Source organism: Corvus cornix, chromosome 17 (assembly GCF_000738735.6).
Source record: "Corvus cornix cornix isolate S_Up_H32 chromosome 17, ASM73873v5, whole genome shotgun sequence".
Classification (NCBI taxonomy): Eukaryota; Metazoa; Chordata; class Aves; order Passeriformes; family Corvidae; genus Corvus; species Corvus cornix.
In genome coordinates, this window is record NC_046346.1 from 4,030,408 (window position 1) to 4,051,964 (window position 21,557).

General features: G+C 43.9%; 2 protein-coding genes across 4 annotated transcripts in view; one reads left to right on the plus strand and one right to left on the minus strand.

Annotated features, from left to right (window-relative positions):
- Window positions 1-2,671: 2,671 nt before the first annotated feature.
- On the minus strand, window positions 2,672-8,190 carry SPACA9 (sperm acrosome associated 9). 2 transcript variants are annotated; one of them, XM_039561417.1, is made up of 5 exons: window positions 8,033-8,100; window positions 7,305-7,466; window positions 4,614-4,816; window positions 3,978-4,116; window positions 2,672-3,863 (listed from the first exon to the last, which is right to left on the minus strand). In XM_039561417.1, the coding sequence occupies exons 2-5, from the start codon at window positions 7,446-7,448 to the stop codon at window positions 3,777-3,779; spliced, it is 573 nt and encodes a 190-aa protein (XP_039417351.1). In that variant the 5' UTR covers window positions 7,449-7,466; window positions 8,033-8,100; the 3' UTR covers window positions 2,672-3,776. The 2 variants fall into 2 exon arrangements, with proteins under 2 accessions (XP_039417351.1, XP_039417352.1); XM_039561418.1 differs by having other exon boundaries at window positions 2,672-4,116; window positions 8,033-8,190.
- Window positions 8,191-8,348: 158 nt separating this feature from the next.
- The window catches only part of AK8 (adenylate kinase 8), a 66,175-nt gene continuing 52,966 nt past the window's right edge, over window positions 8,349-21,557 (plus strand). For both annotated transcript variants that reach the window (XM_039561947.1, XM_039561948.1), the window contains exons 1-5: window positions 8,349-8,444; window positions 10,827-10,911; window positions 14,735-14,784; window positions 15,477-15,590; window positions 21,020-21,088. In XM_039561947.1, coding sequence (XP_039417881.1) covers window positions 8,352-8,444; window positions 10,827-10,911; window positions 14,735-14,784; window positions 15,477-15,590; window positions 21,020-21,088 — 411 coding nt within the window. In that variant the 5' untranslated portion in view covers window positions 8,349-8,351. The remainder of the gene's footprint in view (window positions 8,445-10,826; window positions 10,912-14,734; window positions 14,785-15,476; window positions 15,591-21,019; window positions 21,089-21,557) is intronic.

Consider the following 21,557-nt stretch of genomic DNA (forward strand, 5'->3'; position numbering starts at 1 on the left):
TAAGCTTGGCATTGCAATGCTGCACTTGTCAGTGTAAAAAAATAATTAGATAAAAATTACCTACAGAAGTGGATTACTGGGGTTCAAAAAGAGAAAAATTAAGTCCCTTCCTCACTCACTAAAGCCGAGTAGTACATTTGGTAGTTCATAACACAGCTAATAAACACACAGGAGACATTAGGGAAGGAAATACTTCAAATTCAGGAAATTAAAATATCTTTGCTGATTGATCTCAATTCGTTGGAACTGCTTAGCTGCTGGCACAATGGTGGATTTTAGAAGTGGTTACAAAATAGGAAATCACAGGAGTGGAGTTGTTTCATCCGTTACACTCAGGAGCTCTGCAAAGGAAGCCGGGTTTGCATTCCCACGGGCTTTGCTTTCCAGACAAGACTATTCCAAATAACTGACTTATGGTCGTCATGATTTGGTGTCTGTGGGCTTTACCTGGCTGAACCTTTTTCTCCAGAAGGCTTTTTCACTCCACGTGCACCCTTTGGGCTGGCTGATCTTTGCTGTCTGCCAGACGCTATTCCCGGTTTCTGCGAAGCCGCCTCTGCTCGCTGTGCTCGGTGCTCAGCTCACTAAGAGCTCAAACTGGTGCTGCACCACCACCAAGGGAATTCAAGAGTCCCAGGAAAACAGCTCTCCTGCCTCGGGGTGTTTATGATGTGGGAACAGGGTGGTGGTGACAGGGAACAGCCGATGGCTCTTCTGAAATTACAGCTCTGGGGATGGGAGCGGGAGCGGGCGGCCCCGCAGCGCCCTGGGCTGTATCCCAGGGGTGGGATACCTGTAACCAGTGTTAAAAAGGCCCTGGGGATTCAGGACGAGGGGAAAGCGGGATTGTTGGAACTGTTGAAAAGTTGCTGTTGAGAGGTTTGGACACCGATGCGAGGCGGCCGCTAGAGGCCCTGCCAAGCCCATCCCTTCGCTCCGCATCAGCTTCCGCGGCATCTTTGGGATGCTGAGTTTCCTCTCTCCCTTGAATCGTCCTTTCTGGTTCCCTCCAGAGCCCACCAGCATTCCTGACACTTCATCTTAACTTCTCAGGGTCTGAGCTATGCCCTGTCCTCTCGGCGTGTGAGAGGCTGGAACCACATAGTGAGCATACAAAATGTTTTATCACAGAGTGGTTCATCATGGAATCGTTTGGGTTGGAAGGGACCTTTAAAGCTCACCCAGTCCAACCCTGTACAGTGAGTGGGGACATCTTCAGCTAGAGCAGGTTGCTCAGGTTGACAAAAGCCTGGTTTGACCCTTAGCTGAATCAAGGGGAGCACTGAGATAATTCATACAGATGCCAGGATTCTGTTGAGATCATCTATTACCAGCCCATATCTTTACTTCAGCCTTTGAACAAAAAAGCAGCATTTATTTCCTGGACTAACTGACAGATCTGTGGGAAAGTCAGTCTGGTGCCCTGCCTGGTTTCTCAGTGTGTATCTTGCAATTTTATGCTCACCGAGGCTAAAGTAAACTTTATTGCACTTTTGTGTTTGGCATTTACATCCTGTTTATGTAAATTCTTCAAACAGCTTGATTTGTAGTAGAGAAAAACAATTCTTGCTGTATCTTTTTGTCTTTTGAAGTGTCCATCCACTCTGGAAGAGGAGAACTTGTATGGAAATTAAGTAATTTGTCTGGATGTTTTTGTGAGCCTTAACTTTGCAGTCTTCCAACAGATTCTGGTCTTGTCATTATCAAACCTCAGACTGCAAGTTTTATGCACTCATTTTTCTGCTTGGGTCTTAAAATTTTGGCTGCATGACACTGACTGAAAGGATAGGGCTAGGCTAGAAATTATTACTAAGATTTGGGAACTGTTTCTCGTGTGTATGAATCTTATTATTAAGATTTGGGAACTGTTTTTTGTGTGTATCACCTTGGTCAAGTGCAAAATGACAACTGCACTGGGGTTTTGAGCAGCAGTGGTGGACTGGGTTTGGTAGGACTGTTCTGACAAACCATTTGTGCTGTGCTCATCCCTGAAAGCTGAAAGGGAGCTACAAAAAATGCAGGATAATTTTGGTCTCCTCACAGCCTGTGTGTTCAAATTTAAACTATAGGACAGGGCCAAGAAGGTTGGAAACAAGATCTGGGGATAGCATCTCTTGTGTCCCCAACACTTGTCATCATTCAGTCCTCGCAGCTTGTCCTGAAAAGCTTTCCAAGACAGCAGCTGTCACTGGACACTTGTCTGCACCAAACACAACAGGGCACCTGCCACAACTTGGATTTTTCAGCCTGAAGCTGCCTCTGCACCAGGGATCTCAAGTGAAGCCAGAGAAGGTGACGGTGACATTCCACTGGCTGCGGCCCCAGTAGTGCCCGGGAGTCACTCTGTGACCCTCTGTTACCATTTTGAGTTCACCACGGTTCAGTTCAGTTGGATCAAATCTCCCTAAAAATAGGGCCCTACTCCAGACTGGGTGGGTGCATTGCAGTACGAGTGGATAGGGGAAAGGAAAAAAGTGCAAAACAATGTGGGGTGTTATGTGAGGAATAAAAAATGCTCCTGAAAATACTTTCCATTTCATCTGAGCTGTCATTCCTTCCTATGCCCCCTCCTCTGTATTAATTCTCCCTTCTAATTTTCGCTTCTTGTTGCCAAAAACCGGTGATTTTAAGGCAACAGCTTTCTCATAATATTAACACACTGAGCCAGGTATGCAAAGGGAAATTGTTTATTCAGGAGTGTCTTCCAGCAGGAAGCAAAGAGCCAGGAGGTAATTTGCCTGTGGGAGGGGAAAAGAGCAGCCAGATACAGGGAGGACACTGTTATTTAGGAAGGGCTTTAGGGTCTGACCACATGCTGCATATTTTAAGCCCCAGGGCCAGCCTGGGCCCGCCCCTTAGGTGGGACATCTGGATAAGGTAATGCTAACCTTGCCTTGAAACAGGGAAAGCACAGACAGTTTAATTTGCAATTTGAACAGGAACCATCTGAACATGATGGTCCCACCACATTCCCATGGATCACATGGACTGGAAATGGCTTTTATTTTGTAGAGGTCTGAGGAGCACAGGGGTGTTTTGTCCACATTTGGCTATTGTCAGTACACACAAACTAAGGGCAAAATGAGCTCTGCTCTCCTTTACATCTCCAGCTGTGACAGCAGAAGAGTCAAGCAGGTGTAAGGGGAGATGTTCTGTGGTGTGAGGAGCTGCAGGAGGCTGCAGCAGAGCACAGCTGAAGCACACTGGCCTCTGTAGCCAGTGGCATATATGGAGACCTCCTTAGTGTGCTGTAAACAGAGATTCTGTGGTCCGGATAACCATACAATTTCTATGGGGGTGAGGGAATCTTAGAGACAAGTCTAAATCTCAAAGATGTGTCTGAATCCATAATGCCAGGCCTTTGCTGCTCTGTATCACATCCTTCACACAGGCAGATTCTTTACCCTGCTGGCTGTGGCGAGGGAGGGGATGTTCCTCAGGAAGGAGGCTGAGAAAATGTAAAATCCTATTTCAAGTATCTTATCCAGGTTTCATTTCTGAGAGATTAGAACTTGATGACTCCTGACTGTTTCCTGCTCCCACTGCAGTGCTGGTCCCAGGGACCAGCTGTAGCTACAGCTACCTCTGTTGGGATATGACTTTGAGGAGAAGAGTGGAAATATCAGCAAGGGAGAGTGAATGCATCTGTCCCAGGCTGGCTGCAGGGCAGCTCTTCAGAAAGTGGACTCAGGATGGATCTCTAGTGTTCATTTCATTGCCTTTAATCAGCCAGGTAGTTAAAGATGGTGAGCAGAAGATGCAGGAGCTTTGATCCTTTAAAAGGGGTGTTTGCCTGGTGGCCTCCAGGGAGCTTTTTGTTGTGGACGTTGATTTTCAGCCAGGTACGTCTGGAAATCTTTTTCCTGCAATTGTACAGCATGTTTATTACTAACAGAGGTTGGAGCTGCAAGGTGCACAGCAGATGGTGTTTGGGAAATGGGCGTCTCCTTCTGGGACATGCCACGTCCACAACTCACTTTATACAGCACGTGCCTCTTCATGTAAGTTATCCACTCGCTCATGCTGTCTATAACGATGGGGATGAGGCTCACCACCCCTCCATAGCGATGCCTTGCTTCTTCCAAGCTCAGGTAATTCACAACACCGTGGGGGTAGCTGTGGGACAGAGGGAAACAATTGGCAGAGGAGTCCCAGCAGTGCAACCCTGGGAGCCACCCTCAGACCCCCCACGGAAGAGCAGGATTGCACAGCCAGCCATTTCCCAAAAACAGAAAAGCATGGATAGAACTGCATGTTGAGGAATGAGTCCTGCCAAAAACCACCCTGGCATAGATCTGGAAGTCTTGGAGAGGACATACAGACACTTGCCCTGCAGAAATTAGCTCTGTGCAGAGGAGGAGCAGGAGGCAGGAGCAGGTAACCTGCCTGAGCACTGCACAGACCTCAGGGCGTGCCATGCACCAGCAAGAAGGATGGACAAACAACCCAGCAGTCTTTGTGCATGGATATGGCAGTGTTTTCCCAACAGCTGGAACAGGAACCTAGGGAGGACCTTGTGGCAGAACTGGTGGAGAAGCCAGGTGGGAATGTGCAGTGCCAGTCCCGCAGCACTGACAGTCGAGCGCCAGGAGCTGAGCTGAGGAGGCACCTACGTGGCTCGGATGGCAGTGAAGTCGTTGCTGTCGTTAAGGAGCACTTTGCACTTCTCCAAAAGGCCATTGCTCACGCTGTCGCCAGGGTGCACCGTTTCCAGCTTCTGGCAGAGGCTGCGGAGATCGTTGCAGATGGAGATGAACATGTTGAGGATGCGCCTGTCTGTGGCATTGTAACAGTGGTGGTCCTTGTAGCACTGGACCTGCATAGGGGGAAAACCAGGGGTCAGTGGTGTTGAACTGCACTGAATTTGTGCTGCAAAGCTGCTCAGGTTAGTGAGGAGAAGCTGCTGTCTCTTGTGGCTCTGAGTGTGAGCACTATGGGATGTTTGCTTGTCATTCCTCGTGCCTGAGGAAGGCTGGAGTAAGGAATCTGTGCATCGGCACACAGAGCCTTCCTCACCTTAGGGGTGTAGGAGTGCACAGCCAAACCCAGCTGTGCTCGCAGCACTGCAGGAACAGCTTGAGTGAGTGTGGGGTCTTCTGTCTGCTCCCTCTGCCCCAGCCACAGCTGCCTGGGCAGAGCAGGGTGGGAAGTGAGGGCAGCCACCAAACTGGGAATGGTTTGGAGTGATGTGCTTGCATCACGCATCCTTCACGGGTCTTTATCTGGCACATGACTGCAAACTCAACCCATTTAACCTAAATTGCCCTGGCTAACCTGCTAGAGCAATGCTATTCCCTGCTTGCCCTGAGCAGTTGTGTTACTCAGAGTGATGGCATTGCATGAGGAAATGTTATGCCAAGGGATTAAGTATCACCTCCAAAGAAATTACAGGCTCTTCAGAATATGAATTCTGAGTGGCTGGTTGGCAGCCAGAGCTGGGCTCCAACACCTTCAGTGCTTTCTGTAAGATTCCAAGACAAGAGGGAAGTAGTTCCAACATGGATACAGTCTCTGCATACAGAGAAGCCATGAACGTGCTTGGCCAAATTCTCAGCAGGTTTGTAAGAAAAATAAAAAATGGCCCCAAAGAGTCCATTTCCACTACAGATTCCTCCTTCCACACTCTTTGCTGAGTGCTGTGTCCTTGCGAGTGGCAGGATTTTTTACTGCTGCTGTGAGCAGAAACAGTCCTAAGGAGAGTATCCATTTAGCCTGGATGTTCACCAGTGGGATAACAGGACCTCTTGTTGTCCACATCAACAACAGAGAGTTAATGCACCTGAGTGACCAGGACAGGGACCAGGACTACAGGAACAACTTGCAAGGGCTGTCCAGCTCTGCACAAGCCAGACTTTATACCCTGCTCCATGTAGAAATCTTTAAAGAGCTGTTGCCATTGCCTGACTGTGGTGTGCACTCCCACCTTTCCACCTTCCTATGCTCTCCTCTCCTCCCTGAGAAATGCCATCACTCCATGCTAAAAATGCTGCCACATGAAACTGCTGGGGGCTGGAAATTTAGCCATGTTCCAGTGCAATATCATTTTATTTCTGTAGTGTCTATGTTTCTATGCAAAGAGAGCTGGCAGTCAAGTCAGCTGTAGACTGAGACCACACACATTTCTGTGTTTGCTGCTTTTATTCTTGTGCCCTCCCATGGCAAATTAAAAATAGGGAGAATGGCAGTAAACTCAAATGGGTGCCTGCTTTTGTCACCAGTGAAGTTTCTTCGGTAGAGGTTTGGATTCTGCTCAGTGCATCACCAGGGTGTGCTGCACCAATTGCTCCCTGTCCTTCCCAGTAATTTGCTCTTTTCCCTTTCCCACCCTCCCCCTCAGGAGCAGAGTTTGCCACCGCTGATTTCCTGTGTTGTGTCACAGAGGAGGCTGTGCATCCACACAATTCTGAGGTCACCACCCACCAGGTTTCACCCGCACCACGAGCAGCCCTTCTACCTCTGCCAAGAAGCACCACTGGGATATCAGTGCTTCTAAAAACAGCATAATGTTACACAACATCTCAATGGGAAAAAAATGGCTCAGTGCAATGTCTGTCACAATCCTCTTCAATGCAATGAGCAAAGCCCTTATATGAGGGAGAGGCAGCCCTTGGAAAAGATAACCAGCTCATTCTGTGTCCTAATCCTGACAGCAGCCTGGCTGTCACTCTGCCTTTGGCATCCGAGTTTTGTGCCCGAATTCTGATGCCTCAAATTCACAATTCTGATTTTGTTTAGATTTTTCTTCCCCCTTCTGTCTCCAGGTGGTCTAAGTTCTACCTTTAAGTACACCATGTCATAAAAATTCCAAGACAATTCACTTACCAGCCCAGAAAACCCCTTGCCCACTTGGGACTTTCAGCCCTCAATCCATCATCCTCCCTCTGTAACACAGCCATTATTTTTAATAAGCACAATAGAAAGATACAGCAGCACCAATACCAGGGGGAAGAGCCAGACATGCTGCTTCCTACAAGTTAAGGATTACAGATTCCATGTGTGGCTGGGGAAGGAGGCTTGGTTTGATTGTTTTCTTGTGCCCTATATTTCTGGCTGTGCCCCAGCAGTGCTAAACTAAACCAGAAAGTGCTGCTCAGCAATGAGATTCCTGCCGCGATAATGGGAAGCCCTCACAGGTGCTTCTCTCCTCACATCTCGAGTTATACACAAACGTTACTGGAGAGCTTTTGTCCGTCCTCCCTCAGTAAAAACATTTCTTCGTCCCTGAACTGGCCCCGGGTGCCCGCCAGCCTCGTGTTGTCCCTGTTCTCACGGGCAGAGAGCACTTGGTGCTGAATGCTTTGTACCTGGGTGATGGATGACACAGGTCTGACCAAGTCATGGGCTTCCTCCCGGGTGTGTTCCAGTGCTCTGACAAATGAAAACTGCTGCTGCTGGAAGAGCTTGTAGTTTTGCTCTATCTTTCTTAGGGTCTCCACTACCTCGTTCATGTTTGCTTCTTTCTGGATCTGGGGCGAAAAGGAGAGAAAGGAAGCTGCTTTTTGGAAATTATGCAATTCTACGTCTCGCCTGACTTGGAATTGTGTAGGTTAGTGGAAAAGTTACAAAGGAAAAAAAAGTAAAAAGCGGGAAAAATAGGAGATATATTGTGCCAAAGCCCTGCAGTCCCAGAGCCCCAAGCAGTAAGTCAATGAGTTAGTAATGATGCTGCAAAAAGAGGCAGAGAACCCAGAGGGGAGCACTGACAATCAGATGCCATAAACCCTAGTGGGTCTATTGTAAAGATAATGCGGCAATGCATCAACCGCGCGGCTGCGGCGGGGCCGCGGGGAGCCGTGGCTCCTCTTACCGCTGTAAAACCATCGCCCCAGCGGCTTCAAAGCTCTCCCGTTCACGGGAGCCGGCCGAGCACGCAGCGCCGGGGTTAACCTGCCCCTCCTCAGAGGGCTGGTTTGGACCCTGGGGCTGGTTTGGACCCTGAGGAAAGAGCAGGAGCTCTCGGAGCAGCCTCGCCCGCATCCCCCACCCTCCTGAGCCCCCCGGCCCGTTCGTGCAGCGAGCCTGCGGCTCCTACCGGCCGGCGGGCGGGCGGGGGCGGTGTGGCAGCTCCCCGGGAGCGGCCGGGCTGGCAGGGGTGGCCGGGCTGGGCGGGATGACCGGGCCGGGCTGGGCGGGATGACCGAGCCCCCAGCGCTGACCGCGGGCCCTCAGCCCCGCTGTTGCCGCGGCAACCGCGCCGCCGTCTCCCTGGCAACCGTCGCCGCTCGATGACGTTTCCCCGCTCCCTGTTGCAGTTAACGAGGCGGTGGCCACGCCCCCATGTGGAGCGAGGCCGTTCCTCGTCGCGCGGTGATGACGTTGCTTAGCAACGCGTCGCGTTGCTAGGGGCGGCCATGGCGGAGGAGGCCGTGGCGGACGAGGGCCGGGCATGGCCGCCGCCCGCGGGCGCCTATGCGGAGGAGCGGGGGCTCTTCCAGCTCCTGCAGGTGAACGGGGACTCCCCGCCAGCCTCTCCGCGGCGCGGGGGCGGCCGGACGGGCACGGGGGAGGCGGAAAGGGGCACCGGCGAGCGCCCGATGCGGGCTCCTGTGGAAACTGACGGGCGGGTGTCCGTGAGCGAGAAGCGGCCGTGGGCTCTCGCAGTTAATTGTTTTAATTGGCAGTTGCTGCGGCTCGTACGTGTCATTTGTTTTGCGGAAGAAAGTGGCAGCCTGAGGAAGAAAGGAGTCGGTGAAAGGCGAGGCGGGACGAGCAGGGGCGGAGAACGGGGAGGAAAAGGGGGGACAGTGACAAACGAGGTGCGGGAAGAACGCGGTGAAGAAGAGCGGGGCCGGTCACCGCCTGCTGATCAGTCCCCGGTTAAAACCCTTCCTCCTGCGTTCCTCTTGGGGCTGTTCGGGGACGGGTGTGTCAAAAATAAAGGGAGAAAATGGCACTTGTGGAGTCGTTGTGATTTCGGCACGTAGCAAGGCTGGTTTCCCTGCTGTAGAGAAGGGTGTGATTTGTTCTGTAGGTTCGGGAAAAGCCCTTGTGTCGTGCGTGGGGAGGTTTGTGTGAGGGACCGAAAGTTCTGGTGCTGTTCTCACAGGAGAACTTGCCGGAGAGCCTTCCCCTGCGTGCTGCTAACTCTTTAACTCTGTTACAAAGTCATTTTCACTTGTTCAGATCTCACTGAAATACACACACGTGTTTATTTCTTTTTTTTTTTTTTTTGTGCAATCCTTTTTTTCCCTCTGTTTATTATGATTAGTGCGGTGTAATAGTTGCGATTTTTGGGGGGGTTTTTAATGCAATGCTGTGTTTTGTAAGCTATGAGGCATTGAATGCAGCTGTAGGAACTCATATTACATAAAATGTTTCTGGGACTTACTCAGGGTCGTGTTTTCTTTTCATGTTTCAGTTGTGTTGGAGCAACATAATGACACAAACACAGCTTGAAATTGTTGTGCTAAAACATTTACAAAACACAAAATGTAAAATTACTTGAGACCCAAAACATGAACCTGCCCCAGAGATTAGCAGAGCTACTCATGAAATTAAACTGAGTTTAGCAGAATTGAATAAAATTAAGGGTTTGAAGGTAGGATTTGGGCAAGAAACATTGACAATGTCAATCACTGTCAGCCTGAATGTTTTTGAATTATAATAAACCCAGATTTTCTTAGGTCTGTTATTTTTAAAGGTGCTGATAAGTGTAGTGCCAAATCCAAATTTTTTAGTTTAAAGAAGTGTTTCTGAAAAGTAATAATTTTTAAATGAGCTTACAATAAAAATACAATTTTCATAGTTTATGCTCTGTGCTACCCAGACCTTGAGGCATCAGAACTTGCACAATCACCAGTTTATAAACAAAATTGAGTGATTTAATTATTCTAATGAAGTGGATGAAGTAGGAAAAAAAATAGCCCACTCTAATAAAAGACAATCAGTTGGTGAGGATATAAAATTTTATGGACTATACCGACTTTATGGAATTTACTTGCAAATATGAAAGTGTTATGACTGCTTTTTAGAAATAGATGTCTCTTCCAGTGTGAGCATTTCTGCAGCTTATCTAAGTTAGAACATTAGTTCTGTTTGATGTTTAGTTTTAATTACAGAACTCGTGGCTGTGCTGAAATGTCTTACTAGGAAATGTGTGGATTTCTCAGGGTTGTTCTTTTTCTGCCTTTGAAGCCAAAATCCTGCCTGTAACCAGTGCAAGATCCCCACTGCTACGAGTGGGAACTGAAACAAGGCCCTGTATAAGCTCAAGGATTTAACATGAAAATGGGCTCCAAAGAGACATTCAAGGCAAGGCTTTTAGCCTTTTTATTCTTTTTTTTCCCACCTTCTCCCCACTCCTTTCCATGAAGGAGGCAAGGCACAGGAACAGGTGCAAAATGTGCTGTTTCTGTGAGTTTGGCTGGTGGGTTGTGTTCTCCACAGCTCTTGTCCGTTCTGTGCTCCTCTGGGTAAGCCAGAAACTCGTGGGAATGTGCTGGAGAAGGTTCAACTTGCCCTGCAGAGACACAAATTCAAGCTAATTCTGGTTTCCAAACTCCTTGTGTAGTTTTTATGTCAGTGCTGGCTCAACTATTATCAACCCCAGGCTGCTCGAGCCAAACCTTTCTGGTGTCCATATGTACCACAAATAAGCCAAAGCAAATAGGTTGGGGGCGGGGGGGTTATTGACAATTTTATGACCAGCTTCAGTTTTTCAGCATGTAAAATAGGTTCTGAAGTCTCAATTTGGGCTGTGAAAGAAAATAAATAAGCATTTATAAGCTGTTTAGAATCCTCATTGTAACATTGCTGTAGAAATGCAAGATATCATGACTGCAGAGCTGTGTTAAATTTTCCTCTGACTTTGTCCTATTTATTTCCAGAACATGCTTGAAGAGCTATTGATTCATAAGCCAGATGATCCCATTGAGTTCATGATAAACCATTTAAAGCAGAACAACGATGATGGTGAGTGAAAGTGGAGACACCATAAATAGTTCAATTCCTGATTTGTTAACAGCTGTTGGGAACTGCTCTACCGTTGGCAGGTGATGCATCAAACTTTCCAGACTGAGTCTTGGGGAGGGTGGAAACAAAAAAAATGATGAGCATTTTGGAATAGTTATAGGCAAGATGCTTTTAATTTCTTTTTTTAGTGGGTAATCTAATAAAAAATGCACTTTAACAGTTATAACAATGAAACCCTCTAAGGGAATAACAAAGAGTTCTGGTGTATCAATTATTAATGCGTTCTGTGCCCCATCTGATATTTCCTGTTGTCTTTAAGCTTGCTAATTACTCCTTTTGTCAGGTGTAAATTTGGGTTCCTATTCTACCTGGGCTGGCAGATTCTCTGCTTTTTGATTAGTTTGTTACTCGCTTCTGTTAATGAGTTCCACTGCTCAGTGGCATCTCAGCTGAAGGAACAGTGAGTGTGTCTGCTCCTCTGTGTAACAAAACCTGGTAAATTGAATAGGAAGTCTGTATTCCGCACAATAAAAGCATGTACCCTCAATCAAATTATTTGATTTACAAACTGTTCACCCTTAGGCAGATTATATTTGGATATGCACAACTGAACTATAATTTTTGTTCTGCATGAGCTGTCAGGGAGAGCTAGTGTCATGGAGCTTTGATGTTTCTTTAAAACCAGAGTAAACCATTATGAAAGTTCTGCTGCAGCATCAATGAAATCATTATCACTGGAGGTGCTGGGAGCTCTTAGTGGTGCTGATCAGATGGATGTTGACTGAAATGCTGCTAAATATGTTAAAGAAAAAAAATCAAACCCTGCAAATTGTGTCCAGCCTTTTCTAGTGCAGGCAGCATGAATAATCAATCTGGTTTGTAGACCCATGGAAAATATGTGGAAGAATTTCCTGCAGTTTGATAGAATGCTGATAAAATTTCTTCACATTGGGCTAGCATTTGTCCTGAAGCCCCACAGTATTTTACCAACAGAATTAGGCAGGTTTCCATCTTATGACTTCAGTACTTAGAGGCTAAAGATAGAACTACAGCAGTTGTTTGTCAAGGGGAAAATGCTGTCTGCTTTTGGTCTGGAAAACCCTGTTAAGGAAGGAGAGGAACTCCAATTAAAATTAAAGCCTAAATGTTGTTTAAAGAATAAATTATACGGAAAATAATGTAACAGAAATGTGTAGCAGAGTTGATTTTACTTTTTGATCATGGCGGAAGGTGCTGACTATTTAGAAGAAAAAAAAACCTTATTAGAGCCATCAGTAAAGTGATGAATTTTCATGATCTTGCCTTGCTAGACAGTTTTAGCCCTAGAGAAAATTTCAAACAGAGATGTGTGGAAAAGAAGCATCGCATCTCTCCCAGGTGTGAAGTTAGAAAACCTTTTTAATTAATAATAGGGTCTAAAGTACTTTTAAAAATATAAACAAGTCTAATGGTGATTATAGCTTACAACTGCCTTGAAAATCTCGTAGGTCAAATGTGTGGCAAAGTGTTTGTGCTTAGGGCTCTGTACTATTGTTCTTTCATGTGTTCCTTCTAAAAACCTTCAGGGGCCACATGAAGACTGATAATTCTTTCATATTCAAAGATGCAAGTTTTCTACATGGTACCTTGGTTTGTGCTAATGAAAAAGGCTTTCAGGATCCAAGTGGCATTTCTGTGAGTTCCTCCTTTACGCTCAAACCTCTGAAGGAATGTAAAAAAGTTCTGCAAGAATATTCAGCGTGTACCGTGAGCTTCTCCTCTTTTTGACAAACGATTTCTCTTACAAGTTAAGAAAATTCTGTTGTATTAATATTAGTCATAGAATCTTTTGAATTTAAATGGAACTCTGTGAGTCCAGCTGTTCTTTTGTGTTATTCCAGGATTAATTTTGTTGTTGCTAAAATCATTGTTGAATGTTAAAATTGGCTTTAATTAGACCAGTAAATCCTGTAACATCTCATCAAGGCTAAATACAGAATTAAATATGATTTGTTACTGAAGAAAAAGGCATTTCCCAGAATTTCCTGGCTTCATTTAGCTGCTGGTTTGGGGCTGCAGTATTAAATAGTGACTATTTGTTGATGGGAGGGGTTAAACATTACATCCAGTGGTGTCCTGGTTGTGGCCCTGTGTCATATGTTTGGGGAGAATGCTTTAGAGGAGTCCTACAAGTGTGCAAATGAGTAAATCAGTGAATTACACTGCCCCATCTGCTGCCAGCCACTAAGCAGAGAGAAAACCAGATTTAGTACAAAGTGAGCATTTACAGTAGCCCTGGGCAATATTAAAGCATGAGATGGTGTATATAATGGTATGTTTCGTTTTTTATCAAACGTTTGTCCAAGAAAGCTGTGTATTAAAGCTTCAATACCTAAGGGCTTTCTTGTGAATTTTAAATCATGCTCCTAGTTAAACCTCAAAAGGATCTGTGGATGGAAAGGTTTTTTGATTTTCTTTGAAGTGGTTTGAAGAAGTTGATTAGTGTTGGCACCCAAGCACTCTTTTATGACGCTGTTTATAAATAATTCCTAAGTACCGGGCTGGAGTTTCAAGGTGTTAGATTTTAAAAAAACCCTAGGATTTAATCACATTACATTTGAAAGAAATTAGGTGATAAAAACAGCTGATGTATCCTTTTAAAGTATTTTTCTACATTGTGTACTAGTTCTGTTGCACTTGCAAGAACCAATAAGGGGGGAGTTGTTCTTAAACCTTCCAAGTCAGATAACTTTGTAAAGATGAATCCATAATTTGGGTTTCATGTATGTTTAAAAATTGCACCTGCCCAATAACTGTTAAGTGCATGGAAGGCCTCATAAAAATACATGTCACATCCTTGCGTGTTTGTTACCATCAGACACGATCTCCCTTGGTTATCGAGAGCTGAGGAGGTTTTTGGGTGAGCACATCCCTCCTCTGCTCTGATCTACGTTACTTCCAGTAAATACTAACCAGTCCCTCCTGCACAGTCTGGTTTGGTTTGGGTTTTTTTTTTCCCCTATGGTATAGGGGGAAAAAACATCAAAGCTGTTAATATAAAATGACAGTTCAAGGGATTGCAGCCCAAGGTGTATTTATGGAAAAAGTTCCAAATACTTTCCTAAGAGCAACTCCATTTTCTTTTGTTTGTCTTGCCTCTAATTCATTCCCAACAAAGCTTATGGCAGTAATGTCTATTGTGTTGTGTGTATGCACTAGATTAAGAATTCCTCAGAACTGGGATGCATTTTTTGCACCTTGCCCCCTCAGGGAAAGGAGTGGCAGAGAAACACAAGAAACAGAAGAGGAAAATTACTTTAAATGGTGACTAGAAAAATTGAAGGCAGCTGTCAAAAGGCATAGTGAGAGAGTGCTTCATTTTGCAGTATCTAAATCATCTCTGAACCCTGACACAACCTATTTTGGTGAAACTAAATAGTGAAATAGTTTTTCATCACAAAACGTGTTAGTTCTAAATCAATGTTTCGGGAATAAAAGTCAAACTCTGGTAAGGAAATGTTTGTATCTTATGGCTCACCCACTAAACTCTCCGTGTGTTTAAATGGATTGAGATATATGTATCTCATCTATCTCTCCAAGTGGCATGGTTAGAGTGTTAATCTCATTGACCATGGAGATTAAAGGAGGACCCAGCTGGCACTGATTTACTGCTCCCCATTTTTTCCCCAGTGGAGCCCGATCCTGAAGTCTCCACTCAGGCAGCTTTCCAGCTGAGATAATTGTTTCATGGTGGCTCCGTTGATATTATGCAATACAAGAGTGGGAAACTGGTTGGGATTTTTGCTGTTCTGTATCTTGACATTTGCATATCCTTGTTCCATAGCTCCAAGAGTTTGTGTCCTGGGCCCACCTGCTTCTGGGAAAACTACAGTTGTAAGTACCTTACCCTCAGTGTTGTAACACTTCCCACTCACCTTCTTACTTTCTACTGAGCTCAGCATTTGGGAAAATTTTGTTCTGGGAAGAGAATGTTGAGATTTATCCAAGTGATAGATGAGCACAAGACAAATTGAAGGGTGGTGTTCCTGAGGGATACACCTGTGTAGAACACTAGACGTTAAATAGATATTTTCAAGTGAGGTCTGTGAGAAATCACTGGTGTAGTGATACTGCTGGAATGCAACAGAATTCTGCCTGCCTTGTTTTCCCAGCCTTTTAGCAGGGCTAATTAGCCTGGGGGAAGTAAGGTAATTACCCATTTGTGCTGTGAATTGCTCCATTTGCACGGTCAGTTGTCTCATGTCCGCTGGCACCTATTAAATGCAAAGGTCAAAGTTGTATTTGAACCTCAGAAACTGCAGGTGATGGTGGTGAGTGCATGGCAGGAAGAATGTTTCCTTCTTTAAATTCTGGTTTAAGGTACAGGAGATGAAAAAGCTGTTATTCAAAGCTGTAGACTCTTGAACATCTTTATAAGAAACTACCTAAAGTTGCTTATATATGTAAATGTCTGTATACTTAAATGTATGCCTAGGAAAGCTCTGTCTTTCTGCAACCTTCTGAAAAAAATTGCCTCATTTTCTTTCCAAATATTTCAACCTGTATTTTTTTTTTCCTCCCCTCAGGCAATGTGGCTTTGTAAACATTTCAATGCCATACGTGTCTCTCAGGAGACTTTGTTATTCAAGGAAGCATTAACGCAGACAGAGGAAGCAAAGGCATTGAAAGAAAGAAACCAGGTGTGTAAGAGAATATAATAACAGTTGTTTTCGCATCACAGAACGGGAATTATGTGGCATTCCCATGATTTCCACTGCTGAGTTGAGCAGATGAGAGTAAAGACTCTCTTCTGTCTGTGTTGTACATTGGTGTGTCAGGACACAGAATAGGGGCAGGAGAGGGAGACAATGCAAAGTAATGGAGGTTTTGAAAATACTAACCTTGAAACAAGCAGCAGAATTGGGAAAAGTCCAGGAATGCACGATTCAGTTTAAAGAATGGTTCATTATATTGTTAAACTCAATGTCTTCTATCTGGGTATGTTTGATAATCTCAATAAAATAAGCATTAATCTCTGAGGTCTCCTTTGGTACAAAATGCTCTGGAAAATATGTACACAAAGAACTTTTTTTGATCTGACAGTGCTACTTAGTTGTGCGTGCTTGATTTCTCTGTAGCATGACACAAATAACTTACTTGGTGCATTAACTCAAAAGGAGGATGACAATCCAGTCAGTTCCTGACAGCCCTAGAAGCTCTCGAGCTGAGGCAGGAGCAGCTGACTCAGATTGTTGAATTTTACCTAATTCCAGATCCCTGAGTTCCTCCAGTCAGGTTTTTAAATCCATTCATTGTGGGCATCCCAACAGATGTTCAAAGGAGTTGGTCCAAAGAACATTTTTTCCAGGTGTCATGACTCCCAGGATTAGTTGATCAGTGATGTAATTAATTGTCTTATTATTAAAAATTAGTGACAGATTGGAAAAATATGTTGAAAGGTTATCTTGATTGCAGAGAAGCATCTGATTCCTGCCTTTTTGGCTGATTCCTTTCTCCAGTGTCAAGGCATTCCATGAGAAATAGAATGGAAGAAGTCTGGTTTGTTGTGACTTCCTCTAACAAGTCCACTAGTTTGAGTTTATATTTTGTACCTTATCACCCATTTTCATAAAAATTGAAGCAATTTCATATCTGTGGGAATTCTATACCCCTGCTAAATCCAATTTAGAATTGGAATTGGCTAACAGATTTGTAATTTACTGAGATGGCAGATGGTGTGCTACACAGATTAGGGTTTTTTCCTTAAAAAATTAGGCTAAAATAGGGTAGTGTTTATCAAAGCTGAATAAAATACTGGATTGGTGAATGAAGTTTGGAGATGTCTCAAGCAACACACTTCAAGATCTGAGAGGAAAGAGTTCATTGAACTGCCTGAACTCACTGGCAAAAATGTTTGCATTTGGCTGGGGTGATATGGAATTATTCTTACTGAGAATATGTACTTTGAAATCTTAGTTCTAATTATTAAAGATTGTTTTGATAGGTTCATAAATTTATACTTGGAGGGGGAGAATTTAAAACAAAAATTCCCTTTGGTTTAATTACTGTAATTATTAACATATTTTAGACTATACAGATGCACTTTCAAGGGTGTCCTTTTGGGCTTATTTGATTTAAAAAGATGGATGGTGTGGAAGATGAAAGTCAAAAATGTCAAGGCTAATCAGGTAGTGAGGAGGGCCTGCAGAGCAGAGGCTGCTGGTGGTTCAGCACTGTGCAGTTTGCCTTTGGGTTTGATTTTTAGACTCTAGAAGGAGGTTTTCACTAAATAATTTTGTTCTTTTATGTGAGCTTGTTTCTTCAAATGTAACTCCTAGAACTAGGAGGGAACTCCTGGGTTCCTCCAGGTTGGGATGTCTGTTCAGGAGCAGAACTAGAGCTGTTTACATGAGTTTTGATATAACAAGGGCATTAAAAATTTGTAGTCCTGGCCAAAGCAATTTAATAAATGAAGAAGAGGAAAAGCAGGAGCTCAGGCTGTGTTTTTGGAGAGTCTGGTGTGAAGATCATATAACACAATTTAATGTTGTTTCTCACATCTAAGGCTGCTGTGGCTGCATTAACCCCAGAGCCAGAGTTTGGGCACTTTGAGGTCACTTGGCCAACGTCACTAGATCTGGGCAAACGCTGCAAAAAGCTCTGCAAGTGTTTGTTCACATAGTTTACCTACTCATCTTTAGCCAAGCTTTCATCTCTTTTGTGTTCGCTCATTAAAGCCTTTGAGTTTCCCTGGCACAGGAAGCCATGGAAGGCATATTTAAAATCCATGATGATTCTCTGAAGCTCCATTTTTCAAGTTGGACAAGCAATCATTCACCCACACCTACCTGGCCACTTACTAATGAGCACAGCTCAGGTAGTGAATTTTAAATATTGAGTGTTCAAAGCAAAATGTGATCATTCTGCTTGTAAAAATACTCCAAGAAGAAGTCAAATATTTTTGAATATTCAGTAAATTGAAGAACCACGAGCTACCAATAAATATTCCATGAACAGAAAAAGAGGCTACATTTTTGGATAAATCATTGCAAATTATTCCCTCATCTCTAGTTGTTATAATGTTAATAGGAAGCATCTTCAGGTTTTCCTATAGTGAAGTCTAATGATGAGCTATCGCATGTTTCACTTTTCCTGTTAACTGGATAAAATAAGAAGTTGAAACAAGTGTGGTAATTGTGGGTTTGTGGGATGGGTGTGCTCTTAATGCTACACTAAATTGCAGTTAAGGTGTTTGCATAATACTTAATAACTTAAAACTGCTCCAGAGTTGTATCATGTCCCTGTGCTTTTTAAAAAGAAATAAAATAGAAGAGAAAAATATTCAAGGTATCCTTAACTCTGCATGGTCAGCATTCCAATCTATTCCAGGATAAGCCACTGTGAAGGAACAAAAAGGAACTGTTCCAGTTTTGTGTATCCATAAAAGACCAACCTTTCATGTGTATTTATCTGAACAATCTAAATCCAAACATTCGTGCTTCTCAGGATCCTAAATTAAATTTCTTCAGGCTTGATTGCTGTTCTCTCCAAGGTGCCAATTTGGAGAAGCCAGAGGTTTTTAGCTGTAGCTGTTTTCAGAGCAAATATACCCAAAAATTCCAAGAAAAATGTCTAGTGAAAGTGTTTCCCTACAAAAAAAGTGTGGGTTTTTTAGGAAAAGATCATTGAAATATAATGCTGAGTAGACCAGGCATGGAAACTGAAGTATAATATCCCTGAAATAACATGGAATATTTAAAATTAATCATGAATGGGTACAGTTTTTCAGCAAATATGGAAATAGTGATTAAACCAGTATGGATAGAAAAGTGGTTTGAACATGACCAAAATCCCACAGCAGTGTTTCCTTTAACTGCACTGAATGTTGGGACAGCTCTGTAGGTGAGGTGTGGTTTGGCTGTTATCAAATGCGTGTCACTATCCATTATTGCAGATTTCTGGGAGGTGCAGTCCCATCTACCAGGCTCACAAAGTATCTGTGTGTTTATGAGAAATAAATTATCAATGGACTACCTGATATGTATCAGATACCCTGATTTCTAGTTGAACAGTTAGGCATCCTGCAAGCAGCCTATTGAAAATGATTTTGTAGGCCACTGCTCAGTAGGTGGAAAACTGCCCAGGAAATGAGACTGGAATTGAGCCACAGAGAACAGAAGGAGCTAAACCACTGAAATACCTGAATGTGTGTCCTTGGTTGTTTTTTTTTGTGCAACAAACCCTGCTCAAAAGAAAGGAGCAAGAATACCACTGCACAGAGAGAAGTTAGGATAAATTTGGTTTAAATTGATTTGGCAAGGCTTAGCAGAGCAGCCCCCAGCAGTCTCCAGCCTGCCTTGACATGACACATGAAAGAAGCAGCGAGCCCTGGCTGTTCCTGGGAGCAGCGTGGTGCCCCTTTGGAAGGTGACAGGCTCAGAGGCACCGAGCAGGCTCTGGCAGCGAGGGGCTGCAGGAGGCTCTGACAAAGCACCCTCTGGGACCTGCTGACTCTCAACAAACACAGCAATTTCCTTCCCTCCTTCTCTTTTACCTGCTTGAGTGTTGCCTCATGCATGGCTGATGTGAGGAGAGGCACTGAGAGCTGGGGACAATAGAGAGAAACAAGCCAAGCAAACCCTGCCTGGCTGGGCCACCTGGGCTGTGCCTTACTGGTCCCTTTTGTGTGTTCTGGAGCACTTTCTCCACCCTCCTTCAAAGTGCCTTCTGTGCTAGCATTTCCCCCACTCCTGGTGTAATTGTTTCATCATCTAGTGAAGGAGATTTTATGATCTCTTTCTACATCATCAGCCACATTTTTTCATTGTATGCATTGATGTTCAAAGGAGTTGGTCCAAAGAAAATTTTTTTCCAGGATTAGTTGATCAGTGATGTAGTTAATTGTCTTATTATTAAAAATCAGTGACAGATTGGAAAAATATGTTGAAAGGTTATCTTGAATACAGAGAAGGATCTGATTCCTGCCCTATCAACCTCTCCAAGCCTCCAGAAATACTCCTTTTCAGGTTTATACCCTTCAGACTGGTTAGGAAAAAGACATGAGAACCCACAATATATGGAACTACAGGGAACAGAGAGTCAAGCTCACATTGTTCAGTGAAGGATAATTTATCTTAATTGGGAGGTAGAGAATCTGATTGCAGATTTTTTTTTCTCAGTATTCATTTTACCAATAATGATAGAATGAATAAGACAAGGCATTTAGTGAAATGATTAATGGCTGAGGTGCATGGACAGAAGTTTAGACTTTGAATTAAACTGGCTAACACAGTTTAACCAAGTTCAGCATAGAATGAAAGCCTAAATTAGCAAGATATTGAAGCAAATTCTTACTAGAAGGAAAGAAGAGTATTGCTAATTTCTTGTCAGGAAATCAAATACAATGGTAGAAATGTTGAGGAGTGTTAAATCTGTATAGGAACTTTGTTCTCCTGTCCCATAGCAAATACCTTCTTACAAAACATCTCTAGAGATGGACAAAGTCATAGTCACAGAACTAAACAGCACTTTGAAAATATTGGCAGATGCAGTTTCCATCCTATCTCATAGTCCTGAGTTTAAAAATAAACCAAGTTCAACTATAAAATACATTTTAAATAAACTTTTTGGATGATGAGAGTTACTTGAAGCAATGAAACAAACCTGAAAATCAGACTCTTTGTGTTGTTTGCTCAGTGTCTGAGGTTCTGTTCTGAGAGCTGGCAAGGTCCCTAAAGCTGAGCCCTCTGACACACGGGGCAGTCAAGGGTCAGATACTTGTGGTTAGAAGGATGCTTTGTGGATGTGATGTTCTTATGGATCCCTTTGCAGGTCTGATGTCCAGTGTGTGTGTCAGTGTGCAAAACTAGGCACTGCTTCCATGTCAGTGTGCAAAAACTCCATGGATATTCATGCTCTGTGCTCAGCTTCCCTTTAACACTGATTTTTGTGCCCTTATTAACTCTTTGTCATTAACTCATGTTAATGACCCGGGACTCGCACAGAATTATTTATTTCTTTATTTCCAAGAAGACATCTCACTTCACCTTTAACCACAACGTGCCTGCATGGTAAAATTCCTTTTGAACTCAATTGTGAATATTCAGCTTTTTTTTTGTTCTTTCTTTAGAAAATTCCCAACGCGCTTTGGGCCAATCTGATCCAGGAACGTCTGTCAAACGTGGACTGCATCAAACAAGTAAGAATTGCTCCTCAGAGGGCCGGTGGATAAGCACTTACACAACTCGTGCATGGTACTTAGCATTCCAAGTCCTGAGCAGAGCAGGGAATGGGGGCAAATCATCGGGGGCTCCGGAGCCGGTTGCTTTCTTGAACATCAGCGGAGGGAGTTTGGAGCTTTATTAACAGGATAAAGGGAAGGATGAGAGTATGCATATGCTAATCTTCCAGCACAGAGATGATCAAAGGCTGAACAAGCAGAGCTTTGTTGATTGCCTGGGGCAACTGGCAGAGATGGAGTGGACAAAACAGATAAACAGAAAATTGATAAAAATCAATATGTTAAGGTTTTGGCTCTTCTTGAGGAAAGGGGTGGAAAAGCGTCTTAACATTAGTAATATCAATTTTATTTATTTCTCCTCGTGCCTCTTTTTTCTTCCTGTGTTAGGAAACGCTGCACTTGAATATATTCTTTTCTAGGTAATAAT

Bases quoted from the DNA above. Each gene is read 5' to 3' on its own strand.
- SPACA9 (XM_039561418.1), bottom strand. From the start codon at position 7,448: ATGAACGAGGTAGTGGAGACCCTAAGAAAGATAGAGCAAAACTACAAG. The intron at 4,817-7,304 runs GTACAAAGCATT...CCCCCTATGCAG, and splicing joins CTGTGTCATCCATCACCCAG to GTCCAGTGCTACAAGGACCA. The intron at 4,117-4,613 runs GTAGGTGCCTCC...TCTGTCCCACAG, and splicing joins TTCACTGCCATCCGAGCCAC to CTACCCCCACGGTGTTGTGA.